This window comes from Phaseolus vulgaris, chromosome 3 (genome assembly GCF_000499845.2).
Source record: "Phaseolus vulgaris cultivar G19833 chromosome 3, P. vulgaris v2.0, whole genome shotgun sequence".
Lineage (NCBI taxonomy): Eukaryota > Viridiplantae > Streptophyta > Magnoliopsida > Fabales > Fabaceae > Phaseolus > Phaseolus vulgaris.
In genome coordinates, this window is record NC_023757.2 from 49263723 (window position 1) to 49288472 (window position 24750).

The following is a 24750-nucleotide window of genomic DNA, read 5'->3' on the forward strand; positions in this document are numbered from 1 at the left end:
ACTAGATTGAAAATATAATACCAACAGTCTTATCAAGATATGGAATTTGACTCAGATACCAACGGTCTTATCAAGATTAAAAATATAATACCGTAATTTAAAAATTAATTTAAAATTATGAGTATTTAATATAAAGAGATTAAATACAAAAATTAAATTACAATTTAACTAAGGTTATATAACCCTTAAACTTCGAGCATATATAACATGAAGAGATTAAACTTATTGTTCAAATTAAAATTTAACTCCATATAAGAACAGTACTATATAATTTATTGTTCTAATTCAAGAATCCAACCTAAAGTTTGTGTTAATGTTTTGTCTAATTTAAATAACACTTTATTGGTATGTTTTGATCTTCTTATTAGAATTAATAAAGTCAAAAGTTCATATTTATTTAAGAAAATTTTAAAAACTTAATTTGCATGTAAGAGTTTATCTCATATTGAAATAGATTTTTAATGTGAATAAATATGAAATGATATTAGGTTGCACGTGTAAAATGGATTTTTTTGGTACAACCAATATGATAAATGAGATTGTGAAAGTCACTTCCATGTATAATCATTATAAGTTATTAAGGATAATTTTTTATTACCAGGTGAGTATAGTTGGACTAAACTAAATCGACCTACTTTATATTTTTTTATAATAATTTAAAAGTAATTTAAAATAAAAAATACAAGGTCAAATAATTTTACTAATATATGAAACATAATTTTTTTTATTAAGCTGAAAAGTCTTAGTCAAATTGATTTAATAGTATTAAAAGAACCATCATCTTTATTTAAAAGTTCATTTTTTTTTCTATTATCTCTCTAACATTCTGACATTATTAATCAGTTTGATGATCGAAGTTGATTTTTGACGACGATTATTGTAAGACTGCTCAATTAAAATCTTAAACATAATAATCTAAATTTGTTCCTTTTTTCTTTGAGACATTTTTTAAAATATTAAATCTATTTTAATAGATGTTGTTGCATGTGAGATTTTTAGCTTCAAAATTAGTTCTTGTTAGCTTAGAATTCCTGTATCTTGATTTTTTTAAAAATATAAATAACTCATCTTACAATTTGTATTATGTTTTATTTATCTTTATTTATAATGATCATATATTTTTACACAAAAAAAAACAAGTGATGTTTCATATAATATAGTTTATAAATAAATAAATGAATCTCTATTATTTTATTTTAATTTATATACATGTATATATTAAAATCCTTACGAGAAACAGATACATATATTTTGAGATATTGATTTTTCATATATATATATTGACATATTATATGGATTATTCATATATATTTTATAGATGTTTTTTATATAATAATTAAAATAAAGATGTTAGAATATGAGAAGAAACACATGGGTTCCGTGTAGTTTGCTTTAAATAATATTAAATCAAATGATTTAGATCTGAGTATAATTTGTATGCAAAATTAAAGTTAAGAAGAAGACATTAAAGAAGTGAAAGGGAAAGACACTCTCTTTCTTTCTCGTTTCTGTGTTTAGGCAGACTCAAACAGAAGCGTCATTAAATGAGACTCGCGTGAGCCAAATCACAAGAGACATGTCGCCAGAGTGTGCGTGATTGCGAATCCTACCATCCATCTCACTCATTCCCCACTCACTCACTCAAACGCAACACAATGCAATGCACGCTCACTTCGTAATTCTCTTCTGGAAAACCTCTTCAACCACATAACATTACCCTTTCAGCTCCTTCTTTCTCACCAGGTTTCTTTCATTTTCACTCTTCACTCTCTGGATCCGATTCTCGAATATTAATTTCTCTTTTCTTTTTCTTTTTCTATTTTATTCCTTTCACCTCTCTCCTGTTACTGCTTCATCAGATTCCAGGCCTTTATTCTAATTCATTTTACGCTTTCTCCCTTTTCGTTTTCCTTTTGTCAGTCAACGCTGCCGTTTCACGCGAGCGTGTTAAACGGATCGGTTTCAGAAGAGAGAAAATCAAATTGAGGTTGAAAAGGTTGACCTTCTTCGTGTTGGACTCAGTGAAAACGAAAGAGAATTGATGTCTTTTTACGCTTTTGCCTTTGCTCCAATAGATCGGTCGTCTGCTTATATTTTATGTTGTTAATTAGTTTTTGTATTCGGTCAACGGAGGGGCTTAGGGAAAGTGCTTAAATAATTGTTAGGTGTTTCGGTATGTAAGTGCGCCGTGTTTTGGTTTCATTGTGATTAAGGTGATGTAGGAACTTGTGATAGATTACAGTGGTTTTTTATTTGATTGTTATTTCTATTTTGGGGAAATCGAAATGGAAACCTTGTTTTATTGAGGGGAGTTCTTCTTTACGAGGGTTTGATTGGTGCTAACTTCCGGTTATTTTGTTCTCTGTTTCAACTTTCATGATTTTGTATGGTTGTAGATTTTCGGTTTGAGGAGGAAGTGTAATCTTGAAGTTTTGTGTTGCAGGTGGAAGCCGGTGCGTTTGGTGGACACCATGTTCCTTCTTAGAAAGCAAGGCCAGAATCAGCTGGAGATTGATTCCACAAAACAAGATACAAAGGTATGCCTATTTGTTAACTCAGAAGTTCCATATCAGATTTTGAAAAATCCTAAACAACAGTTCTAATGATACACTTTCTGCTATACATCTTTCTTGTTTATTATTTTTTTTTTAAAACTACAAAATTATATGTGGGGTTCCGTAAATATGAAGTGGATCCCTCACGATTCTGTGGTTTTCAACAACTTTTAGCAAATAATAGAGACTACATCAGAGAACGTGTTAGAGAAAGCGAACCTTTATGAAATTGCAAATAGAAATTATTTGAGTCTATTATTCCCTTCATGGAAATTGGCATCCTCTAAGGATGATGGGAAATTATTAATACTTGTCTGTAAGAAAAGACATCCATGAATGCTAGCTTTTATGAGGACCAAGTGTAACACATATGCAAACAGGTGAATGAACTCAGGGCTGCTCTTGGGTCCCTCTCTGGTCGTCGACTACTGTATTGCACAGATGCATGTCTAAGGAGATATTTAGAAGCAAGGAATTGGAATGTTGATAAAGCAAAGAAAATGCTGGAGGAAACACTCAAGTGGAGGGCAACTTATAGGCCAGAAGAAATCCGTTGGGTTAGTTTGATTTAACTGACTTTGATCCCCACGTGCTCAATTTGGTGATGCCAAAAATGAAATTGACAATGATGGTTTCATACTTATAACACTGATCCATGTTGTAAACAATTTGACAAATAAATGATGATCGATCAACATATCAGTTACTTGTTCTAACCTGTCTTGAGCTGACATAAAGTCTGTGTGTTGTGTTGTTTTTACTTGTGGCAGAAGCAATTCGTTTATATTGTCCTTTTACTGTTTGATCATCTGCAAGATACTTCTCTGTAGTCTTTACTGCAAACATATCAAGTACTTTTTTTCTTGGAGCAGCATAATTCTTAAATTATAAATCAATACTTCAGTACTAGATTACTCAATATAAGGCCAAAAACATATACATCTAAATTTTAAAATGTTAAGATTGAGTTGTGTCTTTTGAAATCAATTAAGATCATACATTAGCATCGTAATACATTTAGTTCCAAAATTATGATACGGTACCTTCTACATGTGTGTAGTATCTGCTTAGTTTGTGAGGACTAAGCCTCTCTTTGTTTCCACTGAAATATGAAAGAAGGGAATTGAAGCAACTGAAATGGGAAGGATAAATAAAATTTCATTCGTTTGTTTGGACTTTAAAAGGAGTGGGAACTATAAAATTTCATGGACTCCACATGTAAGGCGTGGAATCATACATGTACAGTACAAACACCTGTAATTTTGCTCCTGCATTTCAGATTATGTCCGTTACTACTACTTGTTTGAAGAATAAATTATATTATCTCATTTCATTCCATCTTTCAACCAAACAATACATTTTCTCTTTGTCTTAATTCTATTTTCTATTCTCTTATTTATTTATTTACTATTTCATACTCCATCCAAACAGAGCATTAATGAAACCATCATCAAGTGACAGCCTGTTTATGGATATTGCCCTTTCATGTACTATATATACCCTGTATTTACAATTGAATAACTTCCTACATCCAGGCTGAAGTAGCACATGAGGGTGAGACAGGTAAAGTCTCCAGGGCTAACTTTCATGATCGACATGGGAGGACTGTGCTTATTTTGAGGCCAGGAATGCAGGTTTGTGCAAACATGTATTTTTAATAGGCTTCTCCGTTCACGACTGGCTAACTTAATCTGTCTAATCTGTTTTCTTTTGTTAGAACACAACTTCAGCTGAAGATAATATCAGGCATTTAGTCTATCTATTGGAAAATGCTATCCTAAATCTTTCCGAAGGTCAAGAACAAATGTCGTGGTTGATAGACTACACAGGATTATCACTTAATACGAATATTTCTCTTAAAACAGCTCGCGATATTATTCACATTTTACAAAACCACTATCCAGAAAGGCTTGCTATTGCTTTTCTGTACAATCCACCAAGAATATTTCAGGCTTTCTGGAAGGTTTGTTCTCCTTCCCTGCAAGTTATACTTGGTCTGCTTTTGCATGGCTTTATTTATAGTTTCTAATTGGAAGTTTGCATTGCGTAGTAGTGGTTTCTTTCATTTATATTTTACTTTTAAAGATCAGGTAATACTTGGCTGAGCCTTTTTGCTTATGTTAATGTTATTATGTTCTGTATCTTTATATAATTGAATAGTCAAATCATATAATGTCTGTAAGTTAGGGAAATTTTAGTCGGTTTCCAGCAAAATAAACTCATTTAGAATTATATTCTGTAGTATTCTTGAAAATCAGCCGTGTAGGTAGTGTTGGCCTTTAATGTGTTTTTCTTCTCAAGTTCTTGAGGATGGGTTCTGGGATCATGTAGAAGGATGTATGAAGTATCTTAGTTTCTTATGCCCCCACCCTTCTCTTCTTTAATATATTTCTTCTTCACCTTGATTTAAATTTTTTTATGTTTGTTGACTTCTATGATTGTACTCTATTTGTGGTTGGATTTGAGCTTTTAATAGTTACCTCTTCCATTTGACAAATTTGAAGTTGGTCTTATTTTGATAGGCCGTCAAGTTCTTCCTGGACCCCAAGACAGTCCAGAAGGTGAAGTTTGTTTATCCCAATAATAAGGAGAGTGTGGAGCTAATGCAATCACTCTTCGACCTAGATAACCTTCCAAGTGAATTTGGGGGGAAAACAAGTTTAATGTATGATCACGAAGAGTTCTCACGGTTGATGACTGAGGATGATGTGAAAACTGCAAAGTTCTGGGGACTTGACGAGAAGCCTTTCAACCCTCCTAAAAAAGGCCATGCTGGAGCAGAGGTGGCACCAGAACCCGTGTCTGTTCAGACAGTAGTTAGTTAGTTGATCTAGTTTCAAAATGTTGTCACTTATAAACTGAAGTGATTACATATCTGAATTCAGTGGCTAATTTAAGGAGCCGAATAAGCGTTATTTTGTATTTTTCAACTTTTAACCATTTATGGCAATAGCTGCCATATAGTCCTCTCCTTCTAGGTAAGCGAACTTAAATTCTGATTGGATATTCCGACTATATATGTCAATTCTCCAAGCCTGTGCAAAGTCAATTTCTTGTTGTTAGAACTGTCCTTGTGCCTAATAAAGCTAATGCAAACTATGAAAATTGGTCCCAGAGAAATAAATGGCATATAATTAAAATTGATTTGACTTGTTCATTTGGACAGGACTTTATTCATTTTTTAATGCCAATTCAAGTTTAAAATTATAATTAGTTTATTTTCCATTGCGTATCTATTTAACTCTCATTATATTGACGCATTAAAATTTTATTAATTTTAAACTAATTTAAATTCATGTGTTGTATTTATTAGAATTCAGTTTTATATTAAAAAGATTTTAAAAGTTTAATGTTGATGCATAGTGTAGAACAATTTTATATTTTCCTCTAATCTTAAATCCATGTCAATATGGATAATGAATTAATGTGATTGAATGATAGAAGTTAAAATTATACTTTTAAGTCCACCGTTCTACTAACTAATATTTACATCTTTCTAATTTTAAAATATACACTTATTTTCTTTCTTTATTTTTTTATAAAATAATACTTCTATATAACATTTCCAATCTTTATATAAAACACTTATTAGGGTGTTTGCCAAATTTAACTTATAAACTAGTTGGTGACAGATGAGTTAGTTTTAAGTCGGTAAGTTAATTTATTAAATTAGAAGTAAATACTAAATGAAAATATATATAAAAGGATATAACTACATAATTTTATTATATAAATTAAATTTTTATTTTTTAGATAAAAATATATTATTATGTAGTTTTAATTTTAAATATTTGTAGTACTTTTATTTATTTTATAAAAAGCATGAAAGAATCAATAAGTATAAAAACTTTCCAAAAAAAAGCTTCCAATCAACGCAAGTCGGGAATGCAATGCAAAATCGTTGAAATTAGTTTTATCTCAGTAAAGTAATCTAGATTGGATTTAATCAGTTTGTTTTGTTAAAAAAACATATATAAATTATTAATGAATTTTAATTTGTTATTATCGGATCTATATTTATTTTCATTAAAGAGTATCGAAGAGGTCCCGTAGCTCAGTTGGTTAGAGCGTTGGTCTTATGAGCCGAAGGTCGCGGGTTCGAGCCCCGCCGGGACCAACTTCTAATTTTTTGTTTTAACTAATTTTTTTTTTGTTTTTAACTAATTTTTTTTTTGTTTTTAACTAATTTTTTGTTTTTGTTTTTAACTAATTTTTGTTTTGTTTTTAACTAATTTTTTTGTTTGTTTTTAACTAATTTTTGTTTTGTTTTTAACTAATTTTTTTTTTTGTTTTTAACTAATTTTTTTTTTTGTTTTTAACTAATTTTTTTTTTTGTTTTTAACTTTTTTTTTTTTTTTTTTTTAACTTTTTTTTTTTTTTGTTTTTAACTTATTTTTTTTTGTTTTTAACTTATTTTTTTTTTTTTTAACTAACTATTTTTTTTTGTTTTTAACTATTTTTTTTTGTTTTTAACTTATTTTTTTTTGTTTTTAACTATTTTTTTTTTTGTTTTTAACTATTTTTTTTTGTTTTTAACTAATTTGTTTTTTCAATTTCTTACTAATACCTTTGAACAATCACATAATTTTTTTTAACACGTTTCAACTAATCACTATTACATGTAGGAAAAAAAAAAAGGGGGATGAAAGATCCCCTTGCTATGAATCATATCCTCAACAACTCCATTTGATAATCTTGATGACTGAATACACGGAAATGAAACCTATCCCTTCCCAACGAAACGGTAAACAACAACACCAACCCTAGATCCATCGGAAGGAGGATCAGAGTGCAAAACGTCAACATGAAAATGCTTCTTCGCCTTCCGAAAAAACGCCGATTCCTTCTTCCACCTTTTCATGTGGGCCATCACAAACACCATCTTCTCCTTCCCCTCTCTCTCCGCACCCTTAGTTACCATTAACAAACGCAGCGTTTCGAGCAGAGGCTCATAAAGGTGATCGTGATACACTACATCTGACGCAAGAATAAGATCGAACTCCCGTCCGATCGTTTCCACGTCATCAGCGTGGCCCCACCTCAGAGGCGCAACGGCTAATTCCCCGCCGATAGGCCCCACCACCCCCGCGTTCGCGTCCGCGTTGAATTTCAGATTGGGAACCACGTGAGGGAGGTCCGTCAGGGTCACGTGGCCGCCGAGAGTTGCGGCGGCGACAATTCCCACGATGCCGGTGCCGGAGCCGAGCTCGAGGATCCTGAGGCGGCCGTTGAGCGTGGCGGAGAGAGGGCTGGAGGGAGGGTCGGCGCGGTGGCGATCGAGGAGGGAGACGAGGGAGGTGGCGGCGGGCCAGAGCTGGAAGGAGAGGCCCTCGGAAGGTAGCTGGCGAATGGTGATCGTTGATTGAATCGAAGGGAGAGAATGGTTCTGGAGCAGGTGGTGATTGGGTGCGGTCTGGTGTAGGGTAGTGGAGGATCCGGGTTTGGCGTCATCGTTTAGGAGGAGCATTGTGAAGGGATTTATTATCTGGTCTTCCTCGTTTTCTTGAGTGGCCATTCTTTTCGGATTGCGCCGTTGAGGTTTTTGACTGGGATTGCGCCGTCGCCAGACGACGACGTTAGGGCATGTTTTCCCTCCCCGTTTATGTATTTATATTCAAACTGAATTCCTCTTATTTTACTTTTCTGTCCCTCTCTTTCCTTCCTTTAGATTTCATAGCTTATTTTATCATAATTTGCTTTCATTTTAAATAAACTAAATCAATATAATCTTTTTCAGTAAATTGGTAACGAGATTACAATAACATATAAAACAAAACAAAAAAATTAAAAAGATTATCACAATAAAAAATATTAAACCTTTCTTTTATAAACAAATATAGTGATAATTAATGTCTGTATGGTGTATGTTTCTGTGTATTAAGCTAAGAATGATTACTTTTCATTTCCTTTTAAAAGAATTAATATCCAAATTATCTTTATGGATGATCATGAAAAGGGAAGTATATTTTTTTTAGAAAATCAAATTGTTCGTGCATCTCAAATAATAGATCATACATTCTTTTATATTATAGATTGTATTCTGATTAATTTGTCTAACACATCTCTTTAATATTAAGTTTTCTCCTAAAATTTTAATCTTATTATTTTTTTATATTTTCTTTTACCAATTTTATCTTTGAATTTATTACAAGATACTGGGAATTTTGCAGGCAGGTAGAGATGTCACCGTTAAAGTGGAAATTATTACAAAATTTGTTTAACTATGATGATTTAAAAGAAATACTGTTGCAGAGTATCTAAATTGTATCTAACGGTTTTTCTATGTAAGAGTTAAATAATATGTGATATTTTACAGATAGTAAATATGACAGTTAAATATTTATTTAAAAGATATAATGTTTTAGTGAAATTATTATTTATTTATTTAAAAGATATAATTTTTATTTTATTTTATATATTATTAATGTAAAATAATTATATAATTACTCAATAAAACTTTATATTATCATCGCATTAGTAAATATCACAAAATGATAAAAAATTTAACATTTATTGAATGTATACACAAAAATATTAATGCTAACAGTGTACATAAATTGTTTCATAATTATTTTTAAATAATTTTAAAAATCCATACTAAATGTTTTTTCGAATATATCATTGTCAAAAACTATTTCAAACTATCGCTTATTTAAAGTTCATTAATGATAATGATTTCAAACATCATATTTCATTAAAAATTAGAAAGTTGTTATTTTCCCTAAACTCTATTTTCAATATTTTATAAAATTCTTCATATATTATTATTATTATTATTTTCATTTATAATATTTTCAATTATTTTCCATCTCTAAATCATCCTAAACCTTTAACTATTTGAGCATTAAAGAAAGTTTAAGATTTGAGTGTAGAAGCAATACAAAAAGCTTAATAATAGCATTGAAAAATATTAGAGGGATTAAATTAAAATAATTATATCAAAGAAAAAGGCAATTAGTCAATGAAGTTGACATTTAATTTAAATTTTTAAATCAAATCCCATTTACTTTATTAATAATATTTATTATTCAACATTTTATACTGTCAACTGATTAAAACTAAGTTTTTATACAAATTTTAAAATAATTATGATTAAATTTAACAAATTTAAGCAGTTTTATTTATAATGAGATTAAGAATAGTAATAGAAAAAAAAACTTTGCAAATTTCATATATTTTTTCGCTCATACTATTTTTTGGTCTATGTTTGTGTGCACCTTGGACGCACACGCTGTAATCCTAATACGCTGGCAGTGGTGTGGGCTTAATCGATGCAACCAAATTATTACAATTGACAAATTCGATAAACGGTGCGTTTAAGAATTCCGTTGTTCTTACAGTTCGCAGTAAGAGCAAGGAAAACACTGACCATCGTCGATTGTTTCGATCGGAGACTGAACTGGTACGTCCCGCTCACACTCCTATTCAATTTCAAATTCCTTTTCTATTTCAATGTCTCTCTATCTTTCTCCAAATCTCGTTCGTGTAATTGATCGTAAGATTGCTTCACTTTCATATATCGTTGATACATTCTCGTGTGCTATATAAGAAGTTGAATTTGAGGTATGATAAGAAAAGGAGCTCCATTATTTATGTATATACTTAATTGGTTCCAGAAAGAAGCAAAATGATAAAAGCAGTGCTGGTGATGAACACGCAGGGGAAGCCTCGTCTCGCCAAATTCTACGAATTTCAGGTCCCCTCTCTCTTCAAACCCTTGGTGTCAGCATTTCCATTTATCATTTAATGGATGCATTTTTCACACTTTTTTATTTTCCTTTTTGTGCTGGATCAGCCCGTGGAGCAGCAACAGGAAGCTATTCGCAATGTGTTTTCAGGTTTCTCTCTCCCTCCCTCGTTAGTTTTCTTTTCAGTTTTGCTTTCCTTTTTTGTCAATGTTGTTTCTTTTGCAGTATTATGCACTAGACCTGAACATGTCAGCAATTTTGTGGATGCTGAGTCCTTCTTTGGCCCGGTATTTCTCTGCTTCCTATAAATTTGATTTGTCAGAGTTTCATGATTTTTTATTTTAATTATCTTTAGTTAGGCGTTGGAAAGAAATATGAGATTAGGGCCTTTTCTTTGCAGTGTTTGTTGGCATAGTACTGATTAAATTTTTTTATGGATTTGTATTGGCATATGGTGCGGCAAAGTAATAACTAGTACTGAATTACCATGAACTTGTTTTGAAACTAAAGTTAGAAGGACTGCTATGAACGCAATTGTGAGTGTGCTTTTATTTTATAATTGAAAAACCTCTGTTAAGTTTTGTTAACTTGATGACCAACTGGCGTAGCCTGTGTTCTTTTGAGCAATTCTTTGGCTTGATTGTAGTAATGCTGTTATCTCATCTTTTTTCATTCGAGGAATGGAAGTATGGATTTATTATTGTATTCTCGTGCAGGATTCTCGCCTTGTCTACAAGCACTTTGCAACTTTATATTTTGTGTTCATTTTTGATAGTTCTGAAAACGAACTAGCTATGCTTGATTTGATACAAGGTAGATTCCGATATTATCTAACTTTTACTGCATTGCATTAAATGTCAAAAACGAAAATATATATCTTTTACAGGGATCAGTATGCTGAATAGATTAATTGATAATTTTACTCAGTAATGGTGACTTATCGGTGTGCTAGGGAATCAATCAGTGTGTCTCAAATGTCTGAAGAAGCTACGAAGTTTTGGTTGAAAACCGGAGTAATTTTTTTCCTATTAATACCATTTTTAAGAATTGGGAAAATTCATATCATGGAATGACAGATTTCTGAATGACCGTTGATAAAAAAATTGTTGTGCCTGCTAAGAACTATTATAAAAATGGTGAATTTTAAACTTTAGTTATATATGATGTTATGGTGCAATACTGGTTTTATCGTTGCTTGCATCAAAGTAATTTAGATTAATATTTTTAATACATATCATCAAGTGCCTCCCAAAGTAGGTAATCTGTAATGTATGGGAACATGCGTAAACTGACGTTTTACCATCCTTATGGCTATGTCTTGCTTCTAGGCTGACAAACCTGAGAAAATGTATCATAGTTTTTTCCGTGGGTGTCATCAATATGATGATAAAGGTAGAGACAACCAATGAAGCTTCTTTCTATCAGTAATGGGTTCAGGACAAGGACGATTGAAGTTAGAATTAGAGTATTGTTGTTCTATGTTTTGGATCCTTTTGAGTATGAACATATAATATATTTAATACTTGGAAACTTAGAAGTTATAATGATAAAAACATGGATTATAAGATAGAAACTCTTCTAGAATTTCCTATACATACACTGTACTTTAAGGACTTCATACCTACCATAATCATCCCAAAACTAACTGAAATAATAAAAAATAAATACTAGTGATAGAATTCAAAGATATAATTTTGAGAAATGGTGTATATTCTTATCATTCAGAAACAGCCAATACAATGAAACAGTGCTGAAAACATGCACACTAACAGAAATGATTACAATCAAAACCGAAAATAATTACAATCAAAAGCAGAGCTAAAAGTATGCACCACTTATAACAGAATCCACAACAAACAGTAAAGCATATACACTAACATGCCCCCTCAAACTCAAGGTTATTGACCAAGATATCCTTTGAGTAAAACAGAGTTATCAATCTGAGACTTAACAAAACAAACAGATGAGTGAAATTCAAAATATACACTGTTATCTTTTGCAAACTTACTGACACTAACAAGATTTTTGTTTTTGGAAGGAACATGTAAAAGACTTTTGAGATATAATGTGATATATGGATTAGTACTCGATGGAAAAGATGCAGAACCATAACATGAATTGGCAAACATTTCCTAGAAAAACATTTTCATCTTCTTGAGTAGAAACATCTTCCACAAGATTGGTGGTGTCAGTAGTGATGTGATGTGAAGCACTGGAGTCAATAAACCAGTTTTGAGTTTGTTGTGTAGGAACAGATTGTGTTGCATATTCCTGTGGTAGAGGATTAGACACTGCTGCAGTACAAAACTGAGGTGGTGCAGAAAATTGATGTGATGCAGAAGACTGATGTGGTGCAGAAGAAGGAGAAGACCATGGCTGAGACATTCTTAGGAAAGAAATTCTGATGTGAATTGTAGAGTTGTGCAGGATTAGAATGCGGATAGAAATTGTAAGGTTAAGCAACATAAGTTGGATTAAGATGATGATAGCAAATTGATGTAGTGTGTCCATACTTATTACAAATTTGACATTGAATAGAGACACAACTATTGCGGCCACCTCTATGGCCACCTCTGACGTAGTGAAAATAACCTCCTCATGAAGAATTACCAGAAAGATAATTCCAAGAAGACTCAAAATGCATTTGAGTTAATTGAACAGTAGGAGTAGAAGTTGTTTATAATTTTGTCAAGAGTTAAATTGAGAGAGATGTTGTCACTGGATTGCTTAAATTTCTCAATTCAAGCTTCTTGAGCAACAAGTAATGATTCAATTTCATCAAATGAAAATAGATCTGGTTTGCTATTGATAAGAGAAATGAATGATTCATAGTCAACAGGAAGATCTTCAATAAGAATGTCCAGTTGATCATGTTCAGAAACAGGATCACCAATAGAATTGAGTGAATGAACAAACGTTTTGAGACAAAGTAAGAATTCGTTAATTGGACAATCACCTTTTTTCATATTACGCAGTGTAGACGTTGTGCCCTCGCTTTAGTTTGTGAATTAAAATGAAAATGAATTTTCTCCCAAAGTTGAAAAGAATACTTGCATCCGATGACTCTGGCTAAGAACGATGCAGAGAGAGATGATTGCAACCACGAGAGCAGGAGCTGATCTTGTGTTTCCCATGCACTATACTCTGGATTTTCAATTCCAAGATCACAATCGGAAAGAGAAAGATATTGCGAAGGAATTAGAGGATTGACGAAAAAACGATGAAGACGATGTGCCTTGATAACAAGTTCAACCTACTGTTTCTAGATAAAAACAAATTGTGTTAGAGAGTTTCTCTGATATAGAATAGGAGAAGAGAACCAGTTAAGGAGTGGTTGATGAAATTGGCATAGGTGCGAGCAATGGTTTTGGTTCAGATACATTAACCATGAAAGAGTTTTCAAGCTCTGGATACCATGATAGAATTCAAAGAAGAAATAATTTTGAGAAATGGTGTATATTCTTATTTTTCAGAAACAGTTAATACAATGATTATATAGATAGTCTAAGTAGTGCTGAAAACATGCACCGCTATAAGAAATGATTACAATCATAACAGAAAAGGATTACAATCAAAAGCAGTGCTAAAAGTATGCACATGGTACACCACTTATAACAGAATCCACAACAAAAACAAAGCAAATACATTAACAACTAGAAATTATTCTGTGTGAAATTTACAGAGTAATGTTAAAATTAGATTGTTATGATAAACCGTTTATACCTTTTAAATCATTTTGATCTCTGATAGAGCTTAATGATGTCATTCAGTTCATGTATGTGCCAACCTTGCATTGTGGGATATGACTTAGTTGTTGTTTTACACCATAAGCATGTGAAAGAATACCCATATGCATACGCATCTACATTGTATATTTTTAAAGGGAAAGAAAAGAAATTTAATCCAAGTTTCTAGGAAAATGTTGTGAAACCTAATTACAAGTTGGTACTAACAACTCTTTTCAAGAAACCTCAATTTGAATGTTTATTTGGGCTAAATGTTTTTGTGGTGATTTTGCTTTTTTTCACATTATGAACTCTATTGGAGGTAATAGTGTTAACCGTTAACAGTCTATTTATTTAACCTTTAATTTTACCATTTTCTTTAACCATTTCAATTTTATTGCATATTGTTCCAAGGATCCTGGAGGAGTAATTATTTGCGTTATCATTATATATTATCTATTACATTCTGCATGGCTATGTAGATATGCTAACAGTTGTTCATTACTGCCTTTTACATTGTTTTTAATTTTTTGTTTTGATGTACTTACTTAGTCCCTTTCTTCCTTCAGTCTTTGTTGAAACATTGGACAAATGCTTCAGAAATGTATGTGAGCTTGATATCGTGTTCAACTATAGTAAGGTTGTATGCTTTGTGCCTTCGATTATGAATCTTATGTTCTTTATCTCAATTTGACTCTATATGGTAATGCACCCCTGTATCAAAATATGAATTAGAAACTGTTACGATTTTGGGAAACATTTTTTCTGCATATATGATTTGCTGGAGTTTGCTGCAGTCTGTAAGTTTGACTTGATCGATTCTCAAATATGAAGCAATTGACAATGTTTGACTTTGCACTTTTTACTCTAGATTGACAAGTCCTTTATATGTTATTTTTCTCCATTAACTTTGTGTTGTTTTGGAAATGCCCTTCAATTTAGGGAAATCAATTCATTATTTTGCTTAGTAGCTCAATAGTGATACTTCAACCTAAGCAAATCTGCATCTTAAATTCCATTAATGTGAACCTAAAATACTAGTTCATCTGCAGATGCATACTATACTAGATGAGATCATTCTGGGAGGGCAGGTGTTGGAGACAAGTTCAACTGAGGTGATGAGAGCTATTGAAGAAATAGCAAGGTGCTCTCTCCTTCCCTTCTGGTTTTTAAGATGGTCTTTCTTTTTTACATAAGATTCTCCCCACTCTAGCCTATTACTTTCTTCAATAATACGATGATTTCTCTATAAACCTCCCCTTCTTTTTTGTTATGCCTTATTTCTTCTACTATCTCATCCACGTAACTAACCTAACCGACTTCCTAAAAAATATAGACCTAACGATCTATCAATACTCCTAGTCCCCTTAAAGTTTCACCTTGTCCTCAAGGTGAATGGCTTGTAGCTACTAAAATGAAGTTCCATTTGATGTTCAACTGATTAAAGCATGATGACCAAGCCAATTCTTCCCAGCAGCCCATGAACAGATTCCACTCGTTTCAAGTCAAATACAAAACATGTAAACACTTCATGATCGTTGAGATCCCTGTTTTCAATGTCAGTTTTGGCCATGAAACAGCATCAGAGGCTGTATTAGTTATACTGAGATCCCATGACTCCCTTACGAATTACACTCCTACACATGAGAGCTTCTGGTTTTGTTATCCACAAACCTTAATATTCTGTTGACTTCCATCACTTGGCTCCCCATGCTCTTACACCTCTTCCTTACGTTGATCAAAATGATACCCTGGTTGGAATCTTTTGACCAGTACCTTCACAACCGTCGATAAAGCATGGGTTGTGTCGTTTCCATGTTACTCAACCGTTGAGAACATTACCTCTAAGAGCCTAAACTTCCTTCGATAGCTTTTTATTCCTTGTGTTTTTAGTGGCTTCAAAATACAGCTCTGCCTGGATAACTTCCCCCGTAAGTCTTCCTCTCTAACAAATGGTGGACTCATCTTCAATATTTGTAACCCACCCATGGCACCAAGATTGGAGCTATGGTGAATAGCAATAATAAGAATGCCTTAGAATCTAATGAAAAAAGAAGGATTTTTTATTGATGAACACTAAATCCCAAATGTTGTGCCGATGTTGTCGCAGCCTTAGGCTAGGGTTAGAAGATATAAAATGAATGATTTCCATGATATTCAAAAGACCAAGATTCTACCCACTATCAGACTATATAATCCTCTATCAAATGATAAGATTATTTCTCTCTTGTTCTACCCTCTTTATTTATAAGCAATACGCATCTACTATATCTTCCTAACTAATTAACTTCCTTATCGATACTTAACTGTTAATGGTATCTATTAAAGCGCTACGTCATTCCAACTAAAGATGTTGCATTTTCTTTATAAGGTAAATTAATGACTACATTAAACTATTTGGCAATTTTTAATTGAATCCCTAAACTAATTGAATTGCAATTGCATCGTTGTTTTTAGTTTATGACGACAGAAACAGTGGGAAAAAAGACAATTTGTATAGGTCTTAAAAATCTTAGATACTTAATTAAAAATTACAAGATCAAGGACCTAATTATAATTTTTTAATTAAGACCTAATTAAAAATTCCCAATTAGTTTAACAAACTACAGATTAATTAATTTATTTTTTATAAAAAGACTTTGTATGCATTTTAAATAGATGGAATGATAATGTATCAAAATTATTATATTTTTTACATATATTTCCGTACGAATTTAACATTTGTGGTTTATGTGTATTTTTGTGACTACATAAACATATATCTAAACTTGTGGTTTATACATGAAAGCAGGCTTGACGCAGCATCCAATGCAATCAATCTTGTTCCAAAATCTGTTTCTGGTTGGAGGTCACGGTAAAATAATTTCAATTAAACTTCCGGAAGGTTGTCCACACATACAGGGGAGCTAAAAGGTGAAATGTATCTTATGTTCTACGAAGTTCGTTGATATTGTTGTCTAGAACTCTGGAATGAGTGCTCCTAACTGATACAACGACTGACATCCAGAATTACAGTTGAGTTCACCATGAAATCTTGTGTCGATTGATCTAACACGGATTGCTTAGTCAATTGGTGTGTTTGTATTTGTGATTGATTCCTTACCCAATGTTGATCAAACAAACTGTTGTGTACTTATTGTTCCCAACGAATCTCAATTTCAGTTAATCTGTTTGATTTAAATTGACTTGAAGTGTTTAGCTCTTATAAATACTTTCCTACACAAATTAAATTCTTTATCAACCGTGTCAAGATACTGGAATCAATGCATTGAAACAGATGTCAAAAATCATCTTAAAGAATCACAAGTTCTAGTTTTCTGAAATCCATGTTATAGCTTCTGCATCGTTGTTATGCAGTTCATCCAATTTGATAAATAATTGTCTTCATTCTTATATCTAATGCGTTGCAAACTTTGCAGTAGTTACTGCATATAATTCCAACGGAAGAGCCATCCTTTTCCAAGCCAGTTTGCAGAAGTAACAATGTGGACGAGCCATAATTGAGTATCACTATCACCCCTTAAGTTCTTTCTCTAATATCTTGAAGAGCTAAACGAGCAGCGTTACGTCCAGGTGCTCCCATAACTCCACCACCAGGATGTGCTCCACTTCCGCACAAGTATAACCCTTGAAGCGGAGTCTTGTAGTTTGACCTTAGTCCCAAATCAACGAAAATATTCACGTAATTACAAGTAGTTGGAACAGTATGGTTATAATCCGTTATACGTCAAAAAAACAGAACCAGATTATATTCCAAACCAGCATAATTTAGCTTACCACCCCTTTGCAGGTCGCATGAGGAAAAGGGAATCCAACCCCATAGCCCCATGGAATATATTCCCTCCTGCCCAGAAGAACAGTTCAAAGTGTTAACTGTCACAATATACAAATTCTTTCCAGTTCGAGGGATTGGGGAAGCTTTGTTTCATTTATGCATTCTCCTGGATATCTCTTTTGTGACCTAGAAAAAGCTCTTTGACTTGCACTTAAAATATCAACTGCATATGTTTTTGTTTGGGTGAATATGGCTAAATTACCTGTCAAACCGATTACCCTTTCAAGGTCTGGTGGAGTCAGCATGTCATAACCGATGACTGATGTGCTGAAGCCAGGAGCATATTCATCAATCAACGTGAAGCATTTTTGTGCAAACGATTCCTGAATAGATTCAACATAAAATATTTAACAAGTAGTTTTGGCATTATGCAGCCGCCAGCACTCACAAGTGCAAGACCAAGGTGGAGCAAAACAAATTCATGCACAGAAATGCATAACATAAGGAAAAACAATCAATGTAACTAGAAATCCAAAACAAACTAACTCTGTATTTGTGATCTTGCCAGTCACCATCCAATGGTTTGTAGGGTGTGTACTGCACAAACAGGTTGATTACATGCTTACCTGTGAAGAGAGCACATTTCATAAGCTAGATGTTATCAACAAAAGTAACCGTTCCAGTTCTAGTCTACTGGTGAAATTCAATGGAAGCTAAAGGCAAAACAAAGTCAGTTCAACAGTGCCAACAAATCATCATAATGAGGCAAATACTTTAAAGCAAAGTAATAAAACTTCCTCCAGTAAAATAAACATAGTAGGATCCTTAAACACAGTTTCAAGTACCAGGTGGAGAAATAGTTTTGTCCAGTACGGAGGGAATTGTCATCTCAATAACCGGTCTTCTCGATGGTGTTCCACTTGCTGCATCTTGACAAGCGGAGTGAATCTCCTCCATGCTAAACAGATATTAACAGGGCAAAGAAAACTGTCATGTTTTAAGAAATAAGTTGCAACCATCCATATTGAATAATGTTAAAGCAAATGTATATCTTGATTAGACAGCATGATCTGAATCCACAAAAGATGAACTAAGATTCAATTTTAAGGCACCTTTCTGAACCTATATGAATTGTGCCGACGTGCTGTGGACCAGCATGAGGATGATCCAACTTGCAACAGCGAAATTCAGGCAATTTATCAACAGCTACATTTATTTTTGTAGTGGCCTGTTTCAGTAGATATTTTCAAAATAAAAGAATGTCAATTAATGACGAATTACTGAGAACTTCACCAAATTCTGTACTGAGTACCAATGATTAGTTGGAAAAGAAAATAAAATCCATAACACCAAATCAAAATCTGTCCTTGCCAGGTCTAGATGATCGTTGCACTCTGTCAAATGTTAATGACTAGCATAGCAATTAATCATACTTGATGAAAGAGGCAGTCTCACTGATTCATATTGTTTATAAAACTATCCCAATCTTGTTCTCTCTTTTTTCTGGCCATAATTACCCCAGGTTTGTCATCTGATGTAGATTTGAAGTTTCTATAGGAAATGTGATTATTCCATTCATGAATTCCAGGCATTCTTCGCTAGCAATCAAATATAAACGGTACATATATTTTAATCTTACCTATTATTCTAGTTCCGTAACACAGTACAGATTGAGGGTGTTAAAAATAAATATCAACTGAGAAACAATAGTTAACTTACAGAACTGTAGTCAGAGTGCTTAATGGCACGGACAAAATCATTGGGGAGTACATCGTCAGGCACTAATTCCTGGTTCATATTAGCAGATTCTATAAATTAATGTCAAGTATAGGTACACAGAAGAAGTTAGTATATGCAGCTAGTTTGAGAACTTACCATGAAAGTTTTATATGGAGTTGCATTGGACAAAACAATTGAAGAATGCACTTCAGTACCATCAGCCAGAGTCACCTATATGTAAGCCATATCTTCAAAATTTAATTGCTAAGATCCAGTATTAAAAATCCACTTGATTGAGCAAATTCAATATCACGAACAACACTAACCCCACAGACAGTGCTAGAATTTTCAATCAACAACCGAGACACCTACAATAATACAGAATATCGCAGCTGGTTAGAGCCCAGGAGAAATAAGAAAGAAAAGGGAGAGGAGGGGCAGAGGTTAGAAACAAAATATTAATTCTCCTTCCTTTTTTCCCTGTGAAACAAAAATTATCTTTCTACGATATCACAAGTTGATATTTTCAATTTGGATTAGAAGAAATTTAATTAGATAATAAGGTATTTTCAACAATCAGCAGGTAGATTAAAAAAAGAAAAGGTAGAGACAAAGAATGTACTTGCTTCCATTAAGGAATCTGAACTTCAAAAACTTCATTGGAGCTAATGTTGAAAACGACAAGATTAAGACCAGCCCACACCAGCAATCATAACTTGGGAAGTAAAAACAATTTGAATTCCAAGTTTGCCTTCATTGGGAAGATTTTGATGGCAAAGAAGGAGGAAGTTAGTTGGGATAAAAAAGGAGAACTTGCTCACAAGATTCTGCCTAGGTGGACCAACACTTTAATAGACTAATTTTTTGTACCAGATAAAATATTAATAATCTAAAAACTTAAATAAAATAGTAAAATAAATTATAATTATATATACAAAATGTTTAATAAAGTGTAAATTTTAATTTAACTAATATCAAGGATATATGAAAAAGTAGATTCGAACTTGAACAGCAGAAAATTTAAGGAATGGTGTAAAATTAGTTGAAAGTAGATGATTACGGGCTCATTAAATAATAAAATTAGAATATTAAAAACATAACATAAGTTTTATAGTTATTCGCGAACAAATACTCCTTTGAACACAAATCTAAGAAAAAAAATAGCATGGATGACATCACAATATAAGCAAATCATAACTAATTTCACTATACTTACTAATATCATCCCCAAAGTACCCTTCATTTGACTGAGATTCTATTTCTAATGATCATTTTTCTTTCTTGATACCAAGACCAACCAATAGAAAAAAATCTTTAATTTTTAAATGAGATTAATAAATTAAATAATGGCAATTATCTTTCTTAACTAACTATTTTTTGCTCAAATAACGCACAAATTAGTTATTTTATCATCCTTTCCCTCCATATTCTTCTTCTCGTTGTCATAATAAGATTCTTATTTTATAAAAAATTGTTCATTATTTATTACTCTTGTTGACCCTATTCCTCATACAATTGACAAAAACTTTTTAGCTTGCAACTTATGGGAAAAATGATTTTTAAAAAAGGAAAATACCCTTCCCCTCTTCTGTCTCGAGAAGGCCTCTGTAAAACCAGAAGGTACTGTTGAGTATTGAGATACCCAGGAGTTTCTATTCTTGCTCACATTTGAACAATCTACAATTAGGTCAATGATTATGGTCAGCTTTTCTTGTCTAGTTACTTCAATTTCTAATTAGAAATTTATCCGAGATCAAACTTAAATATTTTGATACCCCGACCTGCCTGTGGCCTCTAGTTTCATGACTTCAACTAACTCGGATCTTGACTAAATTATATTATTTTCTGGTTGTATTTAAAAATTCAATGGAATAAGGACACAAACCTATCAGAATCTGCTTAGAATGTGAGAATTGTTGCTGTGCTTACTATGGAGGAAGCCAATTTAAAAGTTAATAGAGATTCTTGATGGCATACCTCAGCATTGGTTACAACATGCGCTCCAGCTTCAATAGCAGCATTACCAATAGCCTTGGATATTGAGCCCATTCCACCTTCAACATATCTATATATGAAATAAATAGCATGCTATTTACTCGCTTGTATGAACAATACGAAGTTATAGAGAATGGGTAGCTAATTAACAGTTTATGTCTCAACTATAATTAAGAAATAATTATTCAGGAATGTTACTTAAGAATATCATTTTGAGATAAAATTGGTAGTGACATTTTTCTTTTGACAAATTTGTCTACTCATGTTTATATTTATGCCTGTTTTTCTATGTATAATACATGTATGAAAGAAAATTTAAACACAGAATCAAAGAGGTTAAAGCAAAACATAATCTCCATCTTTGGACAAAAGGCAGTAATGTATAATACTTGAAATATAAAAGAACGTACTTGGTAAACCTATCATGTTTAAGTATGAAATGGAGAAAAAAACTGTCTATGGACTCCTTCCTCTAAATGTTTTGGGTAAGATGCAAAGAAAAGTACTAGTAAACTTAATTTCAGATCATTCCAGCATATTAAAAATATTTTGTCAAAGAACAATATTTCATTCTGACTATGCACTAGAAAGATATAAACTAGCAAGAGAAATACATACGACCAAATCCCACGTTCCCCATCAGTTTCTCCCATCACATGATGTAGCAGAACATAGCCACTTCCTGGGGTGTGGACACTGGCCTGCATTACAGATTTAGAAATACTATGTATGCTGTGAAAGATGAAACATTGACTAGGCTATTTTTTATCAGAGAGAATTCTGTGATAGTTGTAATTGAAATTTCAAGTCTGTCTCTCAAGAAGGATTAAGAATATTTTTATCTTGAAAATGTTTTCTATTTTGGTGCAATTTTTTACTGTAAAGATAACTGCTCTTACCGTACTGCCTATCACAGCATCAGTTGCAAGGGTTGCCTTCAGAACATCTGCCTGCAGAAATAATGCCATACAAGACATTACACCATTAAGAGAAATAATATATAGAAATTGCAATCTTATTTACAAGATTTATTAGCAATGTAATTGATTTTGGGAGATAATTTTGGGTTGAACCTCAAACTATCTCACGAGGAAAGGTTGCTCAAGTCAACCCCCTCACACCCAAGGTAAGACATCTAGAGAATGAAGTTTGGAAGGCTAGACATTAACAAGTAGCCCAACATTAGAACTAAGATAGACTCTAAAACCTTACCAGAATTAAGAATGAACTAAGCCTGACTAACTAAACCTCAAAAGTTAGCCCAAGGATGAAGGATCCCCTCCCCAAGGAAAGGGCTGTGTTGGTCATATATTGAGCCGGAATGGGATCTTAACACCGTGAACCAAAAATGTAGATATCATCATATTAGTATATTGAGAAATGTATGGTATGAGATGGAAAATATCACGAAAGAAAAAAAAAGATTAAGATTATATGCAATATTTATTCCATGATCAGACATGCAGCCCAGTCTCAAGTTGAACACTTGAACTAGCCTTTTGAAAAGATGTTTATATAAAAAATAAAAAATAATAAAAGGAAGTACAACAAACTTCTGAGACATGAGATTAACACAAACAAAAGAATATCATCAAAGAACTAAGAAGATATATCATAATTTTCAAGACATACAGTCAATGTGAAGTTGAAGATCTAAGTGAAAAGTAAATAAAACCATAAAAATACCTCAAACCAGTTATTCAACACTTTAGAAGCTGGGGACAACAGAAGGTCCATGAAGTCCCTGCGAAATAAATAAACAGTGTCAACTTAGTTGCTATCGTGTACTCATTACAGTTTTGCTATTCAAGACATCCCCAAATCATTGGTTATAAAAACAAATTCCTATTGGATAAACAGACTCACACCATATCCTTTTGTCCCATGGAAGACACATGCCGCAGACAACTCGCCCAAAATACTGAATTCTGTATTTTATTCTTCAACTTTTCATTAATAGACAATTTATGCTGCACAGATTCAGGTGGAGGCGAATCCAGCACTAGATCCATGAACTTACAGAAGTTCTCAAGCTGACTCTCGTATCTAAAAGATTAAAACAAAGAATTAAGAAAATAAAAACGAAAGCAGGAAATCTTATCAAATCATGAACATACAGTCAATGCAGGTCGACTATAAGGTCATCAAATACACATCTTTACAGAGGTCAATGAACAAATTGAATGAAGAATACTAACACATATTTGAGCAAGTTGCATTACTGTTTGATAAACAAATAACATTTTAAACTTTTCTGGTTATCTATTCAAAGCTGTTGGAACATTTAAAGAGCGAATAAGGTGCAATTTCTTAAGTAGTTTTGGTGATGTCAGAATTAAAGTTTGACTTTGGTAAGGCTTTTGACATAGGTTATGGATGTGAAATTCAATTCTGATTTTGGAACAACACCAAACGTCAATCAGAACTGAAGTTTGACTTTGGTAATTCGTGTGAACATAGGTTGTTGGAGTGAAACTCCAATTATTTATATTAAAACAGTACTAGACAGCATGTAAGAAACTGTATCTAGGTTTTGTCCATAAGAATGAGAGTTATTTTGCCTGATATAGAGTAGAATAATGCAGCAGAGTGGAAGAAAACAGAGAGACCTTGGATAAGCCTCAGCATCTGCGAGCGAGAATTTGGATATCTCAGAGTGGTTGAGCTGCTTATCGGGTCCTAATAGAAGGTAGCGTCCGTCGAGGCAGGGCGTGAATGACGACGGATTGCGCTTCAGAAGCTTCAAGCCGTGCTTCCCCAACTCCAGCTCCTTTATAACGGACGGTCTCAAAAGGCTTTGGAGGTAACTGCACCGCGAAAACTTGAACCCCGGAATAAGCTCCTCTGTCACGGCGGCGCCTCCGATCACGTGGCGGCGCTCCAGGACTGCCACTGACAGGCCTCCGCGCGCGAGGTAAGCCGCCGCTGTGAGGCCGTTGTGGCCACCGCCGATTATCAGCGCGTCCCATTTCTTGCCCTTGAGAGTGGCGGTGGCGGTGGGGGTGCTGCTGCTGAAGCTCCTTCGCCACATCGTGTTATTGTTTGGGTTTTGTGTTAATTATGAAAGTGGCATCGTTTTAATATTATTGTTGCATCGGGGTTACTGGGTTCGTCTGTGTGGGTTTATGAATTAATAGGGTTTATGAATTATAAAAGATACGGACTTTCAGTATTTTTACAATTATATTAATCAATAAAATAAAGTTTGAATTAAAACAATATAAAATCAATACAAAATAGTAAAGTTCCTTTTAGTCATTTTGAGAGACTAAGAGCTTTGCATAAGATATAAT

At 33.0% G+C, this 24750-nt stretch overlaps 4 protein-coding genes and 1 non-coding gene across 11 annotated transcripts; 3 read left to right on the top strand and 2 right to left on the bottom strand.

Annotated features, from left to right (window-relative positions):
* The first annotated feature begins 1422 nt into the window (after positions 1 to 1422).
* LOC137808386 (uncharacterized) lies at positions 1423 to 5604 on the top strand. 3 transcript variants are annotated; one of them, XM_068609462.1, is made up of 7 exons: positions 1438 to 1743; positions 1921 to 1996; positions 2444 to 2537; positions 2936 to 3112; positions 4091 to 4189; positions 4273 to 4518; positions 5078 to 5604. In XM_068609462.1, exons 3-7 carry the CDS (start codon positions 2472 to 2474, stop codon positions 5378 to 5380), a joined length of 891 nt encoding a protein of 296 aa, XP_068465563.1. In that variant the 5' UTR covers positions 1438 to 1743; positions 1921 to 1996; positions 2444 to 2471; the 3' UTR covers positions 5381 to 5604. The 3 variants fall into 3 exon arrangements, with proteins under 3 accessions (XP_068465562.1, XP_068465563.1, XP_068465564.1); XM_068609463.1 differs by having other exon boundaries at positions 1459 to 1743; positions 1921 to 2213; XM_068609461.1 differs by lacking the exon at positions 1921 to 1996 and having other exon boundaries at positions 1423 to 1743.
* A 994-nt stretch (positions 5605 to 6598) lies between these two features.
* TRNAI-UAU (transfer RNA isoleucine (anticodon UAU)) lies at positions 6599 to 6672 on the top strand. Its single transcript has one exon. It is a non-coding gene; the product is annotated as a tRNA-Ile (tRNA).
* Positions 6673 to 7122: 450 nt separating this feature from the next.
* Positions 7123 to 8190, bottom strand: LOC137808387 (uncharacterized). The gene has a single exon (XM_068609464.1). It carries the CDS (start codon positions 8068 to 8070, stop codon positions 7279 to 7281), a length of 792 nt encoding a protein of 263 aa, XP_068465565.1. The 5' UTR covers positions 8071 to 8190; the 3' UTR covers positions 7123 to 7278.
* A 1537-nt stretch (positions 8191 to 9727) lies between these two features.
* LOC137808389 (AP-3 complex subunit sigma-like) lies at positions 9728 to 17159 on the top strand. Of its 5 annotated transcripts, none has more exons than XR_011080701.1 (9): positions 9728 to 9957; positions 10172 to 10251; positions 10351 to 10393; positions 10469 to 10530; positions 10960 to 11056; positions 11171 to 11256; positions 14538 to 14608; positions 15021 to 15112; positions 16760 to 17159. XR_011080701.1 is itself a non-coding variant. In XM_068609466.1 (8 exons), exons 2-8 carry the CDS (start codon positions 10183 to 10185, stop codon positions 16824 to 16826), a joined length of 501 nt encoding a protein of 166 aa, XP_068465567.1. In that variant the 5' UTR covers positions 9728 to 9957; positions 10172 to 10182; the 3' UTR covers positions 16827 to 17159. The 5 variants fall into 5 exon arrangements, 3 of the variants coding, with proteins under 3 accessions (XP_068465567.1, XP_068465569.1, XP_068465568.1); XR_011080702.1 differs by having other exon boundaries at positions 14538 to 14572; XM_068609466.1 differs by lacking the exon at positions 11171 to 11256.
* Positions 17160 to 17220: 61 nt separating this feature from the next.
* LOC137808388 (uncharacterized) lies at positions 17221 to 24606 on the bottom strand. Its single transcript, XM_068609465.1, has 15 exons — positions 24067 to 24606; positions 23324 to 23503; positions 23144 to 23201; positions 22357 to 22407; positions 22076 to 22158; positions 21440 to 21527; positions 19789 to 19830; positions 19619 to 19693; positions 19463 to 19531; positions 18856 to 18971; positions 18589 to 18701; positions 18290 to 18369; positions 18006 to 18126; positions 17746 to 17812; positions 17221 to 17621 (listed from the first exon to the last, which is right to left on the bottom strand). Exons 1-15 carry the CDS (start codon positions 24486 to 24488, stop codon positions 17489 to 17491), a joined length of 1698 nt encoding a protein of 565 aa, XP_068465566.1. The 5' UTR covers positions 24489 to 24606; the 3' UTR covers positions 17221 to 17488.
* Positions 24607 to 24750: the final 144 nt, after the last annotated feature.

What these genes read in the sequence shown, in the direction of transcription:
- LOC137808389 (XM_068609466.1), top strand. Translation starts at nt 10,183, where the DNA reads ATGATAAAAGCAGTGCTGGTGATGAACACGCAGGGGAAGCCTCGTCTC. An exon ending in TATTCGCAATGTGTTTTCAG is followed by an intron (nt 10,394 to 10,468) that starts GTTTCTCTCTCC and finishes TTTCTTTTGCAG; the next exon opens with TATTATGCACTAGACCTGAA. An exon ending in TCGTGTTCAACTATAGTAAG is followed by an intron (nt 14,609 to 15,020) that starts GTTGTATGCTTT and finishes GTTCATCTGCAG; the next exon opens with ATGCATACTATACTAGATGA.
- LOC137808387 (XM_068609464.1), bottom strand. Translation starts at nt 8,070, where the DNA reads ATGGCCACTCAAGAAAACGAGGAAGACCAGATAATAAATCCCTTCACA.
- LOC137808386 (XM_068609461.1), top strand. Translation starts at nt 2,472, where the DNA reads ATGTTCCTTCTTAGAAAGCAAGGCCAGAATCAGCTGGAGATTGATTCC. An exon ending in GGCCAGAAGAAATCCGTTGG is followed by an intron (nt 3,113 to 4,090) that starts GTTAGTTTGATT and finishes TCCTACATCCAG; the next exon opens with GCTGAAGTAGCACATGAGGG. An exon ending in TATTTCAGGCTTTCTGGAAG is followed by an intron (nt 4,519 to 5,077) that starts GTTTGTTCTCCT and finishes TTATTTTGATAG; the next exon opens with GCCGTCAAGTTCTTCCTGGA.
- LOC137808388 (XM_068609465.1), bottom strand. Translation starts at nt 24,488, where the DNA reads ATGTGGCGAAGGAGCTTCAGCAGCAGCACCCCCACCGCCACCGCCACT. An exon ending in ATGCTGTGATAGGCAGTACG is followed by an intron (nt 22,159 to 22,356) that starts GTAAGAGCAGTT and finishes TCTGTAATGCAG; the next exon opens with GCCAGTGTCCACACCCCAGG. An exon ending in CAAAACTATTTCTCCACCTG is followed by an intron (nt 18,370 to 18,588) that starts GTACTTGAAACT and finishes CTCTCTTCACAG; the next exon opens with GTAAGCATGTAATCAACCTG.